At 46.0% G+C, this 22,386-nt stretch overlaps 1 protein-coding gene across 2 annotated transcripts in view; it reads right to left on the bottom strand.

Moving 5' to 3' along the window:
• The window catches only part of VIPR1 (vasoactive intestinal peptide receptor 1), a 418,060-nt gene extending 395,986 nt beyond the window's left edge, over positions 1 to 22,074 (bottom strand). For both annotated transcript variants that reach the window (XR_004538192.1, XM_033931776.1), the window contains exon 1: positions 21,397 to 22,074. Coding sequence is in view for 1 of the 2 variants with exons in the window: in XM_033931776.1 (XP_033787667.1) it covers positions 21,397 to 21,453 (57 nt within the window). In the remaining variant the exon portion in view is untranslated. The remainder of the gene's footprint in view (positions 1 to 21,396) is intronic.
• Between the last annotated feature and the right edge of the window lie 312 nt (positions 22,075 to 22,386).

The raw sequence follows: 22,386 nt of genomic DNA, 5'->3' as shown, positions 1-22,386 counted from the left end.
CAATGAGTAATGGCCCCTGCACTGTCCGGTTAATGCCAGGGCGGTCTGTGGGCAGAGCTTTGGCAGAGCTGATACTTAACCAATGCCCACTCACTCCTGCCCATTGCAGCTGCGGCCTCAAAATGGCTGTCCTGACATCTAGCGGCAGTTTCACTATACTCGCTAGAGGGTGTGACAACTTTTATGAATATGAATGAGATAGATTCATAAGCAATAGAGATAGTGCATGCAGATTTATCTCATACATGTTCATGATGGATATGCTAAAACCCCGACTGGCTGGTCAGTATTCCGATGATTGGGTTAAGAAATAGAGAATGACACGGTGACAAAATTCAGCACTGTTCCCGTCCCCATGGATAACCGCGGGAAACAATCCTATTAGTGTCTATTTCAACCTCAGTCCTTCTACACCAGCATTCTTCCATGAAAGGCTCGAGGGTCAGTGGTCTGATTCTTATTTGAGCCAAATATAGGACAGTTAAGCCATTGTGACATCACTGATGAGGTTGGCTTTTAGGCATTGGTGGAATGAGGCATTATGACATCACAATATCAGCTCTGGAATGTTGCTACTGTTTGGGTTTCGGCCATGTACTTGTGGCCTGGGTTGACCACTGATGGAAACAGGATACTGGGCTTGACGGACCTTCAGTCTGTCCCAGTATGGCAACGCTTATGGTCTTATGTTCTTTCCATCCCATGTCATTCTTTAGTGTCTATCTCAACCTCAGTCCTCCTACACCAGCATTCTTCAATGCAAAGCTTGAGGGTCAGTGGCTGTGCCCATTCATACTCCGATTCTTATTTGAGCCAAGTATAGGACAGTTAAGCCATTGTGACATCACTGATGAGGTTGGCTCTTAGGCATTGGTTGAATGAGGCATTATGATATCACAATAGCAGTTCTGGATACCAGAGACTGTCATTCTTTAGTGTCTATCTCAGCCACAGTCCTTCTATACCAGCATTCTTCAATGCAAGGCTTGAGGGTAAGTGGCTGTGCCCATTCATACTTTAATTCTTTCCTCTCTCCTTAAAGAATTGGAATTTTGTATCGGAGACAGTTTCCCACGGTTATCCGCAGGGATGGGAACGGTGACAAATTTTGTCACTGTATCATTCTCTGTTGAGAAACCCTGCTCTGGATTGACGCCATCCTGTTTATATCCTTTAGAAGTTGTGGTTTCAGCAGAAACATACACAGAGGCATTGTCACCCCACAGAGGTAAGCACAATTCCCGTCTCAAATACTCCTTCAAGACCCAGGTTCAAACACAAAGTTAGGAGTTATGCACGATTTGAAAGGTGGGACTGATAGGGAAATTCTCTGAGGTAGGTGTGTATTGCTTTTCTAAAATATGAAATGCATTGGCCAAACTATGCCCAATATATGCCTCCTTTAAATCTCTGCACATTACCAAAACTAAAACTGCATTTTCTAGACATGCCACTTATACGTAAAACAATAACTCACAGGGTTAGAAGTCACAATTTACAAATGTAAATAGTGCTTACATTTTAATGTACTAAATCCTTTTCTAGAATTCTCTATAGGAAAGAAAAAGATTTAGGGGCCCTTTTCCTAAGGTGTGCTAAAATTTGGGCTTAACACATTGTGACACAGGATTTTCCTGTGCATTAAGCCTAGATTTAATACAGCATCTTTGGGGCGTTCCCTACATTTTCAATTGCAGGTCAATGTTGCCATAAGCACGTGATACTCAGAGAGAACTAATAAAAAAAGCAATTACGTCCGTTCGATAGTGCGTCTAAGTTTGATTTGGATGTCTTGAGAAATGTGTCCCAAAATAGGGAGACGAAAACATCCATTTTCAAGACCGCTAGACGTCTATTTTTATTTTTATTTTTTTTCAAAAATCACAAATCTAGGCGTCTTGGTCCTTAAAACATCCAACTTTTTCGGTCATTTTTGAAAAGAAAAACGTTCCAAGTTCAAAGCATCCAGTTTACTAATTAAGTAGGCACCCAACTATAGGCGCCTATTTATTTAGGCACCTATCTTTAGGTGCCTTTTATAGAATTTTCCCCTAGTGTTTAGAACAGTAAGGCTTACTTACGTGATTAGGGCCAATAATTTCTAGTTAACACGTGGAAACGTAAGATGCAGTTCTGTAAACAGCATATCTAAATCACTTAGGGGTAGATTCGGAAAAAAAAGCACCAAAAATTAATGCACCAAAAATATGGGCCCTAAGCGCCAATTTAGAAATGACAATTATGCACAAAATTGCCTTTATAGACTAGGTCAGGGGGTAGGCCATTCCGGTCCTCGAGAGCCGGAGCCAGGTCAGGTTTTCAGGATCTCCACCATGAACATGTACGAGATGGATTTGCATGCGCTGCCTCCTTGAGGTGCAAATCTATCTCATGCATATTTGTTGTGGCTATCCTGAAAACCTGACCTGGCTCCGGCTCTCGAGGACCGGAATGGCCTACCCCTGGACTAGGGTGTAAGTCAGCATGTGTTGTATCTGGCTTTAGGCTTGAGCACTTATGCCATGTCAAAGGCCGACGTCTACAGTTGCAAGTTGCGTACATAGGTGACACCATTCTGTAACATAGGCATACAATTGGACAGAATAGTGCCTAAGTTATAGCACAACTGCAAATTAGTGCAATTAATGCCACTTAAGGGGTATTAGTGGTATTTAATGCCTACTGGCCCATAATTTAACGTTTTCCTATCATGTGTCCCGGATGACGGGACATTCCAAAAATGTTGTTGCCATCGTGGATAAACAGTCTGTATGGACTAATAAAGAGCCAGGAACACAAAATATTTGAATTTACAGACTTATGACTTATTTACATTACGTTTACAATAGCCGTAAATGATAACGGTGAATAATACAAAACTTTGCTAAAATAATTACGATCGGAACCGGCGTAACGTAAAATTTATTACGATAGGAAAAGCTTAACAATTAGGTAAGGGTAGGGTTACCAGATTTTCCTTCAGGATAATCCGGACTCATGACCACCCCCCCCCCCCAGGACCGCCCACAGTTCCCCCACTTTCCCGGCCTGTTCCGCCCCCGCCCATAGACGGCATCCGCGCACGCGCTTTATGTCACCGCGTTGCCTCCGCACATGCGAGGATGCCCCTTCCGGACGCGACTATGCCGGGAAGCTTTTCAAAACCCGGACGCAGTGCCAGGTTTTGAAAAGCCGTCCGGACTCCAAAAGAGGACACGTCCGTAGAAATCCGGACTTCTGGTAACCCTAGGTAAGTCACTCCACTGACACTATTCTATAATTTGTGCACCGAGCCAGAAATTTGGGCACTCAGCTTTATAGAACTCAGCAGTTAGGCCCAGATTCTCTAACCAGCGCCGTTGGTGGCAGCTGCCTTAAAAGCAGCCGCCGATTGGGTGCCAATCACACGACTGCACCAGTTAGAGAACTGCACCTCCGGCAAAGGCAGGTGCCGGAAATGTAGGCCAGGGTTTTCCAAGCCTACATTTCTGGCACCTACCTTTTGATGTTAATCGCATCTCCGTAGGCGCGTTACGGTACCTTAAGCCACTTCCGGTGTTAGCCACACCTACAGTTGTGTTAGGCGCCATAAAACATCTATGTGTGAATTTTCATTATGGATATCCTGAAAACCTGACTAGCTGGGGTGCCTCTGGGACCAGGTTTGGGGACCACTTAGGCCTAGATTCACTAAGTCCACCGATCCTACCCGATCCGTGGCAGGCCGACTGATTCTCAACGCGTTCTCATGCAAATGAGGTCGATCGGAGGCATGCCCCCCCCCCCCAACCACACGGATCACTACAGAGCGATCCTGATGCATGCGCAGACCATCTTCTTGGCCTGTAGATGGTCTTCACATGCTTACAGAGCTGGAAACTTTTTTTTATTTTTTTTGTACTTTTACTTCATGAGCCTGTGGTTTAACCCGCTTTAAACCCGCGGGTTAAAACCACGGGCTCGCATTGTGGGGAAGGGCAAACAGGAGAGTCAGGGCAGAGAGTGGTGCGGTAAGAGCAGGAGAGTTGGGGCAGAGAGCAGGAGATGCAGTTTACTGAAGTCGGCAGAGAGCAGGAGAGTCGGGGCAGAGAGCAGAGAGCAGGGCAGTCGGAGAGGATGTGAGCGACTAGTGCCCACCAGTCGCTTCTTTGTGATCGGCCAGACCAGTCGGTGTTCCTAATTTTGATGAGTGAATCGCTGTCTTCCTACTTTGCATGCCGTTTCCCCTCATTTGCATGCATGGATCGGATCGAAGGATGATCGACACAGAGGTTAGTGAATCGGATCGGAGGAAAATCGGGTCGTACACGATCGCAAACACGATCGGTGGGCTTAGTGAATTTAGCCCTTATAGCCTTAAACGATAAGAATGTTGCATTCCTGTAGGAATACCTGTTCTAAAGAGTGCCGAGGGCTGAAGGACTCAGAAGGAACTGACCACACAATCCAAATCTGTTGTGTGCTCCATAAAACAATTTTGATGCTCTCTTTGATTGCACAATGGAAGCCAAAAATAGAGAAGTGCACAGGGCAAACGTTTTCAGTTCCCCATTTTGGGATTTTCCCCTGATAATATGGATTTTTTTTTTTTGCTGTTGTTTGTTTTGTTTCACAAATTTGTTTGAATTAAAAAAAAAAGTTACACACGTCAGACCCTTTTAACATTTGCTAATCAACCAATTATGTATTCATTTGTAGGTTAAAGCACATTAAATGTATTTAGCTTGCCCTACCTTTTTTAAGGCATGCTAATGAACCAAATGGAAAATAATAAAAATGAAGCAGAGCAAAACTGCCTTCCAAACAAATACATTGAAGGCTGCGGGCAGTCTATAAACTCTTTGAAACAGCAAATCTACTACTTAGTAGCTTCATCGCATGCCCCCTAGTCCTAGTATTTTTGGAAAAAGTGAACAAGCGATTCACATCTACCCTTTCTACTCCACTCGGTATTTTATAGACCTCCGTCATATGCCCCCTGAGCCGTCACTTCTCCAAGCTGAAGAGCCCTAGCCGCTTTAGCCTTTCCTCATAGGGAAGTCGTCCCAAACCTTTTATCATGTTTGTTGCCCTTCTAATTCTGCTATATCTAGGTTTACCAGATTTTATGATTGTGAAATCCAGACCCAAGGCCCTGCCCCCATGCCCACCCAGCCCCACCCCATTCTGCCCAAGTATCGCCCTGTACTACCTCAGCCCCGTCCAAACCACGCACTCAGAGCTATGTTGAGAGGGCATCTGTGCAGGCGCAGGTGTCCGACAATGACATGACATGCATGCGTGTGACACTGCCATGCTAACACTCAAGCTTGAAGACTGGACACTGGAATGGGGATTGGAATTTGACTGGTCATCGTATTTATTTAATTTTTTTTTTTTTAGCCTGTCCTCCCAAAGGAGCTCAGAATAGGTTACAAATCAAGCATTTTCCCCGTCTGTCCTGGCAGGCTCACAGTCTATCTAATGTACCCGGGGCAACGGAAGATTAAGGGCTCCTTTTACAAAGGTGCGCTAGTGGTTTTAGCAGGTGGTAGTTTTAAGCAGGTGGTAGTTTTTCGGCTAGCACGCTCTATAGCGCGCGCTTATCATGTGCATGCGCTAAAAACGCTAGCGCACCATCGTAAAAAGAGCCCTAAGTGATTTGCCTAGGGTCACAAAGAGCAGTGCAGGGTTAGAACTAGAGAGTTGCATGGGGACAGAAATCTCACTCGTCCCCGCCAGGATCCTCTCCGTCCCCACCCGTCCCCGCCAGGATCCTCTCCGTCCCCACCCGTCCCCGCCAGGATCCTCTCCGTCCCCACCCGTCCCCGCCAGGATCCTCTCCATCCCCACCCGTCCCCGCCAGGATCCTCTCCGTCCCCACCCGTCCCCGCCAGGATCCTCTCCGTCCCCACCCGTCCCCGCCAGGATCCTCTCCGTCCCCACCCGTCCCCGCCAGGATCCTCTCCGTCCCCACCCGTCCCCGCCAGGATCCTCTCCGTCCCCGCCAGGATCCTCTCCATCCCCACCCGTCCCCGCCAGGATCCTCTCCGTCCCCACCTGTCCCCGCAAGGATCCTCTCCGTCCCCACCCGTCCCCGCCAGGATCCTCTCCGTCCCCACCCGTCCCCGCCAGGATCCTCTCCGTCCCCACCCGTCCCCGCCAGGATCCTCTCCGTCCCCACCCGTCCCCGCAAGGAATTACCTCCATCCCCGCCTGTCCCCATAAAAAGCAGCAGGGGACAGGATCATCAATTCCACAGTTTCTTTTGTGTTTGCGCTGCTGTTTTCCTTGTGGAATCTCTTTGGTGGAACCCTTTTTTGTTTTCTGTTCAGGTAATTAACCTCCTTCTTTTACTAAGGCTGACGTGCCCATTATATTATATGGACGAACCCTGCTTCCAAAGTCCCGTTGGCTAGAGAGGGGTCCCCATGGGAGTCCCATGGGTTAGGGGGGATTCCCACGGGATTCCCGCGATCCCCGTTCCCGTGCAGACCTCTAGTTCGAACCCATAACTTCAGGGTAGCTCTAACCACTACACCACACTCGCCTCCCCACATCCTTTATTGTTTGCAAACCACTGCAGGTCAGTCTGTCTCCTGAGCAGGGCTTTCAGTTCTCTTGTCAGCATGTTTAATAATGCTAAATTCAGATAACTGCACCTATATGGAAGGCCTTAAGTCTAAGGATAAAGGTCATATTGGGGTAACAGTAACATCAATGCCGATTCATCCTCTTACTGCACCTCTGGGAATCTTGCTTAAATTGCTCATCCCACACAGGATGTTTCCACCTAAGGACTTGCTAGGAATGTGTCATATGCACATGTCACTACCAGATCATTGGAAATAATCACATAGTCACAAACCTATATTAAAAAATAAGCCGCCCAATATTCAGCACTATTTAACTGGTCAGGAACGGCTCCTGGCCAGTTAAACAGCGCTTAGGCGGCTAACTGCCAATATTTATCAGGAGATCTCCGCTGACTATCTGCGCTTAGCAGCTAAAAGTTACACCACACGACAGCCACCAATATTAGCATTGACTGGCCAAGTTTAGCAACCAAACCTGACCATGCAAATAGCAGGTCTATTTTTGGCTGCTATAAACTTAACCGGACAGTGCTCAATATGTTTATGTTTCTTTAAGATGTGATCTACCGCTCCTGCATTTTACTGACCTTAGCAGTTTACAAAGAATCAAACTAAAATGAAATGAGGTATTTGAGAAAAAAAACTATCCTATCTGTCCCGAAGGCTCACAATCTAGCTAAAGTACCTGATTAAAATCAAAATATGTAATAACAACATGTAATACATTTCCAAGATAAAAAAAAAATCAAAGAAATAGAAAATAGAAAGAATGAAAGAAGATAAAAAAAATTAAGAATAAAATAAAACAAATTTAATAGACAGAAAAGTCTCTGAAGCAGCCTGATAGCAAACAGTCGTATTTTAGTGCAGGTCTTAATACAACTCCCGGCACAGCCCACTTCACAGATCCTTCACTGGCAGAGCTTGAGAGCATCAAAGAAGTGAACATTTCTAAAACGTATCCACTAAAACTGTTATATGAAATAAATAAATCCAAATCAACATGAATCAGTACAAATTAAGGCAGATTGCGGTCCCCATTCCATTATTCAATTCGGGAGAGCCATTTGAAAAAAAAAATGTGCTTTTAGATGTCTTTTAAAATTTTGAAATGATTCTTCCTTCCTTAACTCTACAGGTAAATTGCTCCACAATATTGGAACCAAGTCGAAAAATGCACCATTTCTGGTTGAGGCAAGGTGAGCCTTTGTGATATGGGGAACAGCTGCTCTATTGTCATTTAAAGATCTCGAGCGACAAGGTATGTAAAATAACACAAGATTAGAGAGCTATAATGGTTGTAACTCATATATTGCCCTACGTGCCAGCATCAGGATCATAGATGTGTGCGTGACCTAACAGCCGAATTGCCGCATTTTGTACTGTTTGTAAACGTTTCAGTTGCCCAACTGTTATTCCTGCATATACCAAGTTGGCGTAATCCAACTTAGAAGAAAAGCATGGATTAAAGTACGTAAAGATAGAAGAGAACCTAATTGTATAGTGGATGAACAGGAAAATAAGTGTCTATTAAATGTTGGAAATGCTCCTTGATGCCAGCAATGATGGTTAAATCTGTTGCAGTAACAGTAAGATGCTTAAAAAGCTGGGCGAATGATGGAAGGACGTTGAAGATGGTATGAGTCTGACTAGCAGACAAGACTCTTGTTAACACATCAAAGGCAGACAAGGCACAAATCTGACTGGCCATCACATGTCATGTAATAGTACAGTAGTTCATTTAAGTCCAAAAGCAGCTTCTGCATTTTTTAAATCACTGTTTGCCATTTGTCTAAGATGTGTTAAATTTTTACATATTGATACTAGTCTCAAGTTTAGAGAATGACACGGGGACAATTGCCTGCTTTTCATAAATATATTCCATCCCATCGAGTGAAGGATTTCTGACGTGGAGGGGCATAATAAAAAAAAAACGTCTAAGTCCCCTTTTGGCCTAAGGTCTTAAACGTTGAAAGTAGAAGCAGGGAAAATGTCCATTACCAAAAAAAACCATCCAAAAGGAGGTTTTTTTTTATAATGGCCTGCCTCTACGTTCAGCTGTTTAAACGCCCAGACCACCACTACGTATAAATTTACACCATATAATCAACCTAAAAAAAGCCTAAGTCCCAAACGCCCAAAACAAGGGCTTTTAGGCGAAAGAGGAGCCGGTCCTTCGCCTAAAAGCTGGATTCTGTAACCAGTGTCTGTCAAAAACAACACCGGTTATAGAACCTCCCCCCCCTCCCTACAATGATCCGGGCAGGAGGAAGCCCAAGCTCTCCTGGCCCGTGGCACCCCGAACCCCCGACAGCATCGGGCAAGAGGGAGCCCAAGCCCTCTTGCCCTGCCAACTCCCCGATAGCATCGGGGCAAGAGGGATCCCAAACCCTCTTGTCCAGCGACACCAATAGCATCAGGGGCAAGAGGGAGCACAAGCCCTCTTGTCCTGCGATCCCCCCCCCGCCGAGTCCGATGGGGCCAGGAGGGAGCCCAAGCCCTTCTGGCCCGGCAATCTCCAACCCCCCTCCCCCCACACGATCTGGCCAGGAGGGAGCCCAAGCCCTCCTGGCCCGGTGACCCCCCTAACTCCCACCCACCCCTAAAATACGGGCAGGAGGAATCCCAGGCCCTCCTAACCTCGACACAAACCCCCCCATGACCATCCCCCCACTACCCCCCGAATCCCTGAGCGCCCTTCCGCCGACCCTCAACCCCCCCCCCCGCAGACCCCCCCTATCCCCTCCCCGTACCTTAAAAATTGTTGGTCGGACGGACGGGTGCCAAGCCCGTCCGTCCGACAGGCCAGCCTTCTCCGGAATGGCTGGCCTTAGGGCCTGATTGGCCCAGGCATCTCAAACCCTGCCCACAGGTGGGGCTTGAGGCACCTGGGCCAACCGGAATCGGCCCAATAGTTTTAGGCTCCTCCCTGTGCCTAAGGTCCCGCCCACAGGAGGGGCCTAAGACAACTGGGCCGATTCCAAGATCTTTAAATGATAATAGAGCAGCTGTTCCCCATATGCTAAAGGCATGGTAAGAGGGCTTGGGCTCCCTCTTGCCCCGATGCTGTTGGGGGTTTGGGGTGTTGCCGGGCAGGAGGGCTTGGGCCCCTTCCTGCCCGATCGTAATAGCTAGGGGAGAGCTGATCGCTGCAGGAGAGATGGCTCATCTCTCCTGCCTGCGATGGTGATCACCCACCTCCCTCCAAACCGCCGCACTTCAGGGTGAGGATTGCCGGCAGGGGAGATGCCCTGCCGCGATGCTCATCCCGAAGTGCCGCGGTTCAGAGGGGGGTGGGTGATTACCATTGCAGCAGGAGAGATGAGCCATCTCTCCTGCAGCGAACGTTGCAGTAGGGGGTAGGCAGGTTGCTGGGGCTGCTGAGCTGCAGCGATCAGCTCAGCAGCCCCTTTTCGGCACTTATACCTGTTTTGACTTGGTCTAAGTCAAAACGTTTAAATGCCGACTAGGCAACTTGCCTAAAGTTTTAGTTATACCTGCTGTACGCCTAGGTGTAGGTCGGCCCACCTCCCGCCCTTTCCCCTCCTCTAAAAACACCTTTTTTTGCTCTATGCGTTTAGAGGCAGGCTTTTTGATCGTCCAAGTACCCATTTAGGCCATTTTTTTAGGCTTTTTTTTTTTGTTATTATGAGCCCCATATTGTTTGCACTTACCCAATTAACACAGTGCATAGTAGTGCTGCCTGATTGGGGTGGCAGATTCTCCAAATGAGAAACTTTTATACTGAACCAACACAAAGAGTAAAAAGCACATGATCATCACTCTCGCTGGCTTATTGTTGGTTCGATTCAAGATATTATACAAGATATTATACTATGTTTCGACAAAAAGTCTTCTTCAGGGGTCCCTGGGGGTCCTATAAAGGTGAGTACGTGGGAAACAATTGTGTGGTGAACCACTACACCACACTACCCTCCACAATGCTTTCTATTCATATCGTGTATCTCGTTCAAACAGGCTGCCAATATGCTTTACAACGATTACATTTTAAAATCACAGAGTCGGGAAGTCTAGCTGACAATTAACAACCTTATCTCCATGATAGCTTCCAAAGGTGAACCTTGAGAAGGAACAAGATTATAGTGTAATCCCTCACTTCTGAGGAAAATCGCTTGTTGCTTTCTCCCAGAAAGTGTCCTCTTGCGCTTTCTGAGTTTGAGGAATAACACTTTCACTGGGGAGGCAGCATATCCTGTTTTACAGAAAAAACGTTTTTATGTGTGACCCCCCCTTTGAAAAATACCTCTGCCATATACAGACAGAGACACTGAGACTAAGTTGGAATGAGGAGGAGAAGCAGTGGCGGAAGGGAGTGGAGCGGAGGGGAGGGAGCGGTCCACCCTGGACGGGTCTTGGTAAGGGCATGGCAGCTGTCCTCCTCTCCACCAGCACCCCTTGCACCTTCCCGCCCCCCGCCACAAGCATACGCCCTTTCTCTTCCCACATACCTTTTTAATTTTCCCTGCGCAAGCGGTATTACAAACTTGCTGTCCGCGTTGGTGGCACCTCTCTCTGACGTCACATCCGGGCCCTGCGCCTAGGAAGTAATGTCAGAGGGATCGCCGAGACGATGCAGCAGCAAATTCGTCATGTTGCTTGCACTTGAAAATTAAAAAGGTGTACAGGAAGGGAAGGGGGGCATGCGTGAAGCGGGGGGTTCAAGAAGGAGCGGGGGGGATGGAGAAGTAGGCATGTGCTGGCGCCCTTATCAAGACTATGCCCCCTTTACTGCTCCACAATGACATGCGAAAGATCCAAAACTTGTGGTAAAGCCGAGTTGCCTCAAGGAATTGCATATCAGTGAATGTCTGATATACATTTCCCCGAGGTAACTCAGCTTTACCACGAATTTCGGATCTTTCATGTGTCATTGTGGCCCATTTTGGAACCATCCTGGACCCCTGAGGAAGCTGTGTTAATCAAAACACAGAGCACATTGCAAAAATAGCGTTCAATAATAGAAATAAAGACTTAGCATCCAGTACATCGTCTCTGCAGTATTTTCCTTTGGTTTTTCTGTTGCTTGACATCTACTGCAGTTCAGCTGGATTTCTTCCTATAGGCAGAAGGGCCCCGTGTTGGGTAGCAGCAACACAGTGGAGCCACGCACCCTGCAGGAGAAGGCTAATGGCAAACCACTCCTATACTTTGCCTTGAAACATCACAGGGAGAATTCCTGACTCTGCATGCAGTCATGGGTCAGTGGTCAACTCAAAGGCATGCACACACTAGAGAGTTGCACGGGGACAGAAATCCCACCTGTCCCCGCCAGGATCCTCTCCGTCCCCACCCATCCCCGTCAGGATCCTCTCCGACCCCACCCATCCCTGCAAGGAATTACCTCCATCCCCGCCCGTCCCCATAAAAAGCAGCAATTACTTCTGACAGGATCATCAATTCCACAGTTTCTTTTGTGTTTGCGCTGCTGTTTTCCTTGTGGAATCTCTTTGGTGGAACCCTTTTTTTGTTTTCTGTTCAGGTAATTAACTTATAAACCCCCTTTTTTTACTAAGGCTGACATGTCCATTATATTATATGGACGAACCCTGCTTCCAAAGCCTTCCGTCCCCGTGGGAGTCCCATTGGCTAGAGGGGGGTCCCCGTGGGAGTCCCGTTGGCTAGAGGGGGGTCCCTGTGGGTTAGGGGGGGGATTCCCGCGGAACCCGCGGGATTCCTGCGATCCCTGTTCCCTAGCAGACCTCTAGCACACACATCACTAATAGGTGATTTTAATATGCCAGATACTGATTGGAGTATCTCTACTGAGGGATCTCCTAGAAGTGGGATGATCCTGCATTCCTTACAAGGAAAACTGTTCCAGGAGTTGAAAATGGGGCAATACTGGACTTAGGGCTCCTTTTATGAAGCCGCAGCTTTACCGCACGCAACTTTTTAGCGCACGTTAACCCCCGCGCTAGCCGAAAAACTACCGCCTGCTCAAGAGGAGGCGGTAGTGGCTAGCGCGGCTGGCAAATTAGCGCGCTTTATTACGCATGTTAAACCGCTAACGTGGCTTCGTATAAGGAGCCCTTAGTGCTTACAAATGGGGAAAGTGTTTCTGATATGAACATAAGAATAGCTTTACTGGGTCAGACCAACGGTCCATCAAGCCCAGTATCCCGTCTTCACAGAGGCCAATCCAAGTCGCAAGTACCTGGCAAAAAAACAAATAGTAGCAGCATTCCATACTACGGTCCCATGTCTGACTTTTCCTCCAGGAACTTGTCCAAACCTTTTTTAAAACCAGCTATATTAACTGCTCTTACCACATCCTCTGGCAATGCATTCCAGAGCTTAACTATTCTCCAAGTGAAAAAATATTTCCTCCTATTGGTTTTAAAAGTATTACTCTGTAACTTCATTGAGTGTCCCCTAGTCTTTGTAAATCTTGATGCAGTAAAAAAAAATTGATCCACTTTTGCCCATTCTACACTTCAGTCATATCTCCCCTTAGCCATCTCTTTTCCAAGCTAAAGAGCCCTAACCTTTTTAGACATATTTTAAGATATATTTGTGATAGAAGTAAGTGCAAAAGTGGCATTGTGAGACTCAAATGTGAAAGGAAGGAATACGTAGAAACTGATAAGGCTGAATTGCTTAACAAATATTTCTGTTCTATGTTCACAGATGAAGTACTGGGAAAAGGACCACAGAAAATAAAAGCAAATAGGGCTGGAGAGTACTGAGGAAACTTAAGGAGCCTCTGGTGGCTCTTCTGGCTGACCTTTTCAATCCTTCTCTAGAGTCAGTAGTGGTACCGGAGGATTGGTAAAGGGCAGATGTAGCCCCAGGTACGTTAGATAGATTGTGAGCCCACCGGGACAGACAGGGAAAATGCTCGAGTACCTGATTGTAAAACCACTTAGATAACCTTGATAGGCGGTATATAAAATCCTAATAAAACTTGAAACTTGAAAATAAGGATGAAATAGGGAACTACAGGTCCGTAAGACTGAATTCTGTGGTAAGTAAATCCAATGGATTACAAGACCCGAGGCAACATGGATACTCTCCTTCTCCTTATCTGCCCTGCCTGCAGCACAGAGCCGAACGGAAGTCTCTCCGACGTCAGCGCTGACGTCGGAGAGAGGGAGGGCTTTGTTTAAGCTTTGTTTAAGCCCTCCCTCCCCTCCGACGTCAGCGCTGACGTCGGGAAGACTTCCGTTCGGCTCTGTGCTGCAAGCAGAGAAGGTAGGGAGAAGAAGAGCCACGTACATCCAGAAGACTGAGCATCCAGCCCCGCAGGAGCCCCGCGACCCTCGGAGGCGTCCCCATGGGATCCCCGCGACCCTAGGGGGCGTCCCCACGGGATCCCCGCGACCCTAGGGGCGTCCCCGTGCAGCTCTCTAAACAGTACCCGGCGTATAAGACGACCCCCGACTTTGGGGAGGATTTTAAGGTACTGAAAAGTCGTCTTATACGCCGGCAAATACGGTAATCAATTTCCTTCACTGAGTGACCAGAGAATTGGATAGAGGGAGAGTGCTAAATGTGGTGTATTTAGATTTTAGAAAAGCCTTTGACAGTGCTCTTTGGTATGGGCCCCAAATTGACAAACTGAATCAGAAACTGGTATTAGTATTGTAATATCATCAGCACATATATAGAATATCACATTTAAACATTACCGACGAAACTTCCTTTTCCTTCTAGTCCAATGAACATAAACCAGGATGAAAATGCAACCCCAAACCACTCTCTAATGTAGATGGACATGCCATCGTAGAAATGCTTCAATCAGCTTAAGCAAAGTCAATAACAACAAACAGAATTCCCTATTGTGGCAGCTGAGTAAAAGGTATGTTTTTTGGGGTTTTTTGTTGCTTAAGAGATGTAACAAATACATTAGTCTTACCATCCATCTTCTCTTTTCCAAAAGTATTTAAAGAAGCTCAAGTCATATTATAAAAACACAGGCATATTTCCATGAAATGACATACATTTGTGTAAAATTACTTTTAACGTTCCAAGAATACTGCCAATATAGCCACTATTTTTCACCTTGACTGAGCTCTGAGTCATCTTGATGAAATGAATCGTTTAGAATTAATCAAGAGTGATGGAGCAAAGTTGCTGGTTAAAGATTAAGTCAACCCTAACACATGAAAACTGCTTGCAACCTGTTTTCCAGCCACTTGGGATTTTGTAAAAGGTTTCCAATAAAATATTTACCATTAGTTTTGGAAGGTGTCAGGTCAAAAGCGCGCCAGGACAAAGGCGCGCGCAGACAATTGAGCGCAGCGCGGAGGCGTGCGCCGCAGAAAATTACTGTTTTTACAGCTCCGACGGGGAGGGGGGCGTGGGGGGGAACCCCCCCACTTTACTTAATAGAGATCACGCCGGCGTTGTGGGGGTTTGGGGGTTGTAACCCCCCACATTTTACTGAAAACTTAACTTTTTCCCTGTTTTTAGGGAAAAAGTTAAGTTTACAGTAAAATGTGGGGGGTTACAACCCCCAAACCCCCACAACGCCGGCGTGATCTCTATTAAGTAAACTGGGGGGGCTCCCCAACAAAAACCCCCGTCGGAGCCCCTAAAAACAGTAATTTTCTTCGGCGCGCGCCTCCGTCTTGCGCTCAGTTGTCGGCGCGCGCCTTTGTCTTTCGCGGTGTTGTCTATGAACCGTTTAGGAATGGTGGACGAACTGAATTATCGGTGGTCATGTGTTTCCAATGTAATATTCAAGTGTATCTACAGCTCTTAGAAAAGAAAGAAACCTTTATGATGGCATCTGTACTGGAGTTCGTGGAGGATACTAGGTGAACTCAAGGACAGGCATAAAGGAAATATAATTCCTATTCTGAAACAACTCCACTGGTTGCCTATGCAACAACGAGTACACTAGAAGGTGCTATCATTGGTATAACAGACATTGTATCCATCAGTCCTTTTCTGGTTCTAAGCTCTGTGGGAAGTCTATAGACCAAAAAGAGTCTAGAGATCAGAAGGTGGCATGAAATTAATAGTAATTATTTATTTCAAACATTTGTAGCCCGTATATCAAATGACTATGCGGATAACACCATTCCATGCATAATAAAACTACAGATTTAAACAAATCAAAATAAAACATCACCATACAGTATACAATTCAAAAACATCTAAAACAAAACTATAAAATACCCAAAGCTGAAAATGCCAGTTGAAAATCTTTTTCGAAAGGCCCAAAAATCAGTGATCAGACGAATACAATCTGGGATCAAGTTCCGTAACAATGGTCCCACTACTTCAGTGGTCTCCAACTCAAACCCTTTGCAGGGCCACCTTTTGGATTTGTAGGTACTTGGAGGGCCTCAAAAAAAATAGTTAATGTCTTATTAAAGAAATGACAATTTTGCATGAGGTAAAACTCTTTATAGTTTATAAATCTTTCTTTTTGGCTAAGTCTTAATAATAATATTGTCATTTATAGCTAAAGAGACATATGATCAAGAAACTGTTTGATTTTACTTTTGTGATTATGATAAACATGCAGAGGGCCTCAAAATAGTACCTGGCGAGCCGCATGTGGCCCCCGGGGTGCGAGTTTGAGACCACTTGAAGCATGCGAGCACGATTTGCAATTTTGATCACCGAGTGAATTGAAGGAATAACCAAATAGTCTCTGCCTTGTGATCTTGAAGAACGAGAAGGAGCACACAGCTGCAAAAAAGAAGCGATCACCTTGGGCAATAAGCCACGTATAGATTTAAATACCAACATTAGTAACTTCAATTGTATTCTCCAAATGACCGGCAACCATGGAAGAGGTGAGTGAAGTACGCGATCACAAAATCAAGAATGTTTTCCTTTTGAGCAGGCGGTAGATTTTCGGCTAGCGCGTGCTAATCCGGTGCTTGCGTTAAAAACGCTAGCGCACCTTTGTAGAAGGAGCCCTGTATGCTGAAAGTGAGTTGAGATTTGTTAGGCTTTGAAACACTTATGAATGTTATTTTAATGGAAACTGCTTAGAGCATAGGCGGTATATAAATTTTTAAATAGATTGCACAAAGAGATTCTTCCAATGTTGGCTCAACAGCATCTACAGGATCCCATGTACAGAGTCTCGGGCTGCCTAATTTTGGCCGTGAAGGATCAAGTGCTTAAGGCTCTGATGCACAAAGCTCCGACACCACGGTAAAAAAAAAAAAATACTGTGGTGGCAGCAATTATTCTTTTACTAGTAATGCTCAGCGCAATAGCACGCAAATTATATCACGGGGTCAATCACATAGGGCTCCTTTTATCAAGCCGCGCTAGCGGTTTAACGCGTGTAATAGCGCGCGCTAAACCGCCGGCCGCACTAGCCGCTACCGCCTCCTCTTGAGCAGGCGGTAGTTTTTCGGCCAGCGCAGGGGTTAACGCGTGACGAAAAGGCGCGCGCGTTAACCTCGCTAGCACGGCTTGATAAAAAGAGTCCATAATTTAAAAAGAAGTCTTGGAACTTCTTTACAGCGTCAAGGTTTCAAATGGCACTGTTTAAAGGGCAAGGCAATGACTATTTGGCTCCTTAAAAACAAAATAATAATAATAAAAATTGCTAACAGATCTGAAATGAAGAAGGGAAACTAGCGATTTTGGTGCAGACACTCATATACCTTTCAGAATTATGCCTCTTAATTCTAAATAATGAATTCAGTGTCTATGTGTATGAAGCTAAAAACCCCATTTTTTCAAGGTTGCTTTTAACTCCTAACCCCCACTTGCTTGTAAAGCATCCATGCCTGAGAAACTCCCTAACCCTCTACTTATCCTTTTTGTCTTAGATTATAAACTCTACTGAACAGAGACTGTCTCTTGAGTGTTGTAATGCACAGCGCTATAGAAATGATAAGCAGTAATTATAGATTTATTTGTTCATTCAATTTGCTAAACTGTTCTCCCAGGGGAGCTGAGAATGTTTTACATTAGAGAACGACACAGTGACAAAATTCATCACCGTTCCCGTCCCCGGGGATAACCGCGGGAAACCATCTTCATGTCATTCTTTAAGGAGAGAGGAAAGAATCAAGAGTATGAATGGCCACAACCACTGACCCACAAGCTTTGCTTTGAAGAATGCTGGTGTAGAAGGACCGAGGTTGAAACAAACACTACAGAATGACAGTCTCTGGTATCCAGAGCAGATATTGTGATGTCATAATGCCTCATTCCACCAGTGCCTAAGAGCCAATCACATCAGTGATGTTACAACGGCTTCATTATCCTTGGCTCACATAACCACAGCCACTGACCCGCAAGCTTTGCTTTGAAGAATGCTGGTGTAGGACTGAGGCTGAAATAGACACTAAAAAATGAAATGGGATTATTTCCCGCGGTTATCCGCGGGGACGGGGACGGTGATGAATTTTGTCACCATGTCATTCTCTATTTTACATTAATTTATTCAGGTATTCAAGCATTTTTCCTTGTCTGTTCCGGTGGGGCTCACAATCTATCTAATGTACCTGGGACAATGGGGGGGATTAAGTGACTTGCCTAGGGTCACAAGGTGCAGTGTGGGTTTGAGCCCACAACCGCAGGGTGCTAAAGCTGTAGCTTTAACCAGACGTCTGTGTGTGATTATTGCGTGCGCTACGGTAGTGTTTCCCAAGTTAGTCCTGGAGCACCCCCTTGCCAGTCAGGTTTTCAGGATATCCACAATGGGTACGTGTGAGATTGATTTGCATTCCCTGCCGCTATCGTGTGCAGATATTTTTCATGCATGTCCAATGTGCATATCCTGAAAATCTGACTGGCAAAGGGGCACTCCAGGACCGACTCGGGAAACACTGTGCTATGGGGCAAATTCTTTAACTAGGGACCTCCATCTGGGTGCCTCGAAGAAGCACAGTGGGAGTCTAGCCTTAAAAACAGGAGTTCTCAACCCAGTCCTCGGAATACGCCTAAGCAGTCGGGTTCTCAGGATATCCGAACAATGAATATTCATGAGATAACTTTGCATACTATGGAGGGAGTGCATGCAGATTTCTCTCATGCATACCCATTGTGGGTGTCTTGAAAACCTTTTAAATGTACAGCATTGCGTATACCTTTCAGCGCTATAGAAATAATAAATAGTAGTGATTTCCTGAGAACTGGGTTGAGAACCCCTGCTACTAACTGCAGCTACCAGTAACATTTTAGGTACTCACACCAGTTGTAAACCTGAAGGAAATACAGGTGCATAAAAGCAGCAGGGGTGTGCGTAGCTTACAGTATCTTGAAAGTTACATCTGCATATACTCCTTTACGTTTACGAGCTATGTAAGGGGTCCTTATACTCACGCTGAACTAAAAAGTGGCCTTAGTGTGGCCTTACATGGGGTTTTTTCCTACACACAAAGGCATTTTTACTGCATCAGCAAAATAATTAAATTTCTTCTTCTTTTTTTTCCCCCATTAATGGCTACGCAGTAATATGGCCATTAGCATGCAGCTATTATCAACATCTGTTTTGTAGGTGGTAAGGGCTCACGTGGTAATCCTGAGCTAATTAGTTTTATAGGCGGCAAGGGCTCACGTGGTAATCCTGAGCTAATTAGTTTTATAGGCGGCAAGGGCTCACGTGGTAATCCTGGGCTAATTAGTTTTGTAGGCAGGAAGGGCTCATGTGGTAATCCTGCGCTAATTAGTTTTGTAGGCAGGAAGGGCTCACGTGGTAATCCTGAGCTAATTAGTTTTATAGGCGGCAAGGGCTCACGTGGTAATTCTTGGCTAATTAGTTTTGTAGGCAGGAAGGGCTCATGTGGTAATCCTGGGCTAATTAGTTTTGTAGGCAGGAAGGGCTCATGTGGTAATCCTGGGCTAATTAGTTTTGTAGGCAGGAAGGGCTCATGTGGTAATCCTGCGCTAATTAGTTTTGTAGGCAGGAAGGGCTCATGTGGTAATCCTGGGCTAATTAGTTTTGTAGGCAGGACGGGCTCATGTGGTAATCCTGCGCTAATTAGTTTTGTAGGCAGGAAGGGCTCATGTGGTAATCCTGGGCTAATTAGTTTTGTAGGCAGGAAGGGCTCATGTGGTAATCCTGGGCTAATTAGTTTTGTAGGCAGGAAGGGCTCATGTGGTAATCCTGGGCTAATTAGTTTTGTAGGCAGGAAGGGCTCATGTGGTAATCCTGCGCTAATTAGTTTTGTAGGCAGGAAGGGCTCACGTGGTAATCCTGAGCTAATTAGTTTTGTAGGCAAGAAGGGCTCATGTGGTAATCCTGCGCTAATTAGTTTTGTAGACAGGAAGGGCTCACGTGGTAATCCTGAGCTAAATAGTTTTATAGGCAGGAAGGGCTCACGTGGTAATCCTGCGCTAATTAGTTTTGTAGGCAGGAAGGGCTCACGTGGTAATCCTGGGCTAATTAGTTTTGTAGGCAGGAAGGGCTCATGTGGTAATCCTGCGCTAATTAGTTTTGTAGGCAGGAAGGGCTCACGTGGTAATCCTGAGCTAATTAGTTTTGTAGGCAAGAAGGGCTCATGTGGTAATCCTGCGCTAATTAGTTTTGTAGACAGGAAGGGCTCACGTGGTAATCCTGAGCTAAATAGTTTTATAGGCGGCAAGGGCTCACGAGGTAATCCTGCGCTAATTAGTTTTGTAGGCAGGAAGGGCTCATGTGGTAATCCTGGGCTAATTAGTTTTGTAGGCAGGAAGGGCTCACGTGGTAATCCTGCGCTAATTAGTTTTGTAGGCAGGAAGGGCTCATGTGGTAATCCTGGGCTAATTAGTTTTGTAGGCAGGAAGGGCTCACGTGGTAATCCTGCGCTAATTAGTTTTGTAGGCAGGAAGGGCTTATGCCCCACAGACATGCCTCCTCTGCATAAAAATAAAATATTTTTAGCACAGATTAGAAACTTAGCTCAGGATGCCTGAGCGCATCTTGCAGTAGGTCATTTTAAGCTGAGGTATGCAAGAGACACACAAATGCGGGACCCTAATTTACAGCATTGCCTTTCACATTGTGTAAGCACCTATATATTGTGTCTGTCTGTCTTGAGTTTTAGACATCTGTCTACACACACATACAGTATGATCAACAAGTCATCTGTTTACATGCTGTATCCCAGCTCTTTCAAGGAGCTGATAGCGTGTAATATCCCTGCTGTAGCTTGTCATCAGCTAAAGAGAAAATGTTGTTACTTGACTGAATGGAAAGCGAATCAGACTTTCATTCATGCCAAAGGGCACTCAGCAAGTCCGAGCAGATCTAGCTTATGAACCTACCGTATCACACAGAATTAACAATGACTTTCACGAAAAAGGAGGGGAGGGGGGGAAAAGGTAAACACAAATACCGTCCTAAGGGCCATATTTACCAAAGCTTTCATTTCCCCAAAGACAGAAAAAAAAAAAAAAAGCCACGATCAATCAAACCGTCAATCAAATTAATTGTTATCGAAAAAACTTGCCAGATCCCAAGCTTTAAAGAAATCGATTACCAGAGCTACTAGTTGGTAATATCTATTATATTTGTGGCAAAGCGTTTTACCTTTGCAGCAAGAGCCCAATTTAATTCAAAATGCCACAATCAAATGAGCATATGTCATTCTCTTTCAATAAAACAAGCTGAGCAGAACAAGTTCTCCAGCTGATTTTAGTACGGATCGGGAGGGATGCTATGGAACACTTCTCAAACTTGCAAATTTATTTCACCTGATCACACCCCCCCCCCCCCCCCCCCCCGACAGCAAATACACCTTCCACTTCACAGTATATCATGTCTATGGCACAGCACATTTATACACAATACATGATCTCTTTAAAGCCAGACTTTGCATGCGCAGAAACGTTTCTTGCTAGGCTGGTCTCGAACAGGGGTGCGAGCGCGAGGTGTCTCGCGGCGTGAGGTACCTACCGAGCAGATCAAGCAGCCCAAAGTGGAAAGGAGGAGGAGCAGTCCTGTAAACTCCATGATAAAAAAACAAACAAAAAAACAATACCCTTGCGTTGGCAGTCGAGGGGGCAGACAGAAAGTGACCCCCCCAGCAACACCTGTTAATGTCCTCTCATCGCGCCGATTTATTTTGGAAAGTTATTTCATTCAGTAAAGGCGCTTCCCGGCAGCAGCGAAGGAGCTGGCAACCTCATGGCGAAACACCTGGCAAAAGTCCCTCGTAAAAAAACAAACAAACAACAAAAATCTCTTTTATCACGCTGGATTCTTTCTTTCGCTTTTTTGGTCCCGAAAGGGGAGGGGGGGAGGAAGAAACCTAACGAATGAATCTGACGGGGGGAGGGAGAGCAAGCAGTTAAAAGCACAGAAGTCAAAAGTGCTGCAATGCTCTCTCCGCTGCACTTCTCCCTGCAGCCTCTGAACCAGCACCACTTTCATTAACAAAAGTCTGAGGGGGGTTGTCGCATGACTGACACACGCGAGGGCTCCGCCCACCCAGCCCCTTAATGCCACGGGAGTGCGGGGGGGGGGAAGGCGGGGAGCCAGAGGCTGTAGCAGCAGGAGGAGAGCTAGGCGGGACGGCCATGAGGTTTCTTTCTTTGGAGGGGGAAGCACTGAACCCCTCTCCCTTTTTATTTTATTCTTGTTCTCCCACCCCCTTACTGCCGGCTAGCATGCCATGATTTACCTCAGGAGGATTCAGAGCCCTCCCAGCACCTTCAGAGACATCCTGCAACTAATATGGGGTGGGGGGGTGGGGGGGAGGGGCTCCGCTGCTGAGATGCTTGCATAGCAAAGGCAGCAGACTAAAGTATCCTTCTTTCAGTTTCAAAGCAGCAGGCTGCGAAGGTTGGCTTCTCCTGATTTTGTGGCTTTTGGTTGTGTTTTTTGTTCGCCCTTTTCTCTCTTTCTCTAGGGTTCATTTTTAGCAAGGGGACGGCAGCTTTTTTG

Source organism: Geotrypetes seraphini, chromosome 2 (assembly GCF_902459505.1).
Source record: "Geotrypetes seraphini chromosome 2, aGeoSer1.1, whole genome shotgun sequence".
Taxonomy (NCBI): domain Eukaryota; kingdom Metazoa; phylum Chordata; class Amphibia; order Gymnophiona; family Dermophiidae; genus Geotrypetes; species Geotrypetes seraphini.
This window is presented reverse-complemented; position numbering and strand designations above follow the sequence as displayed.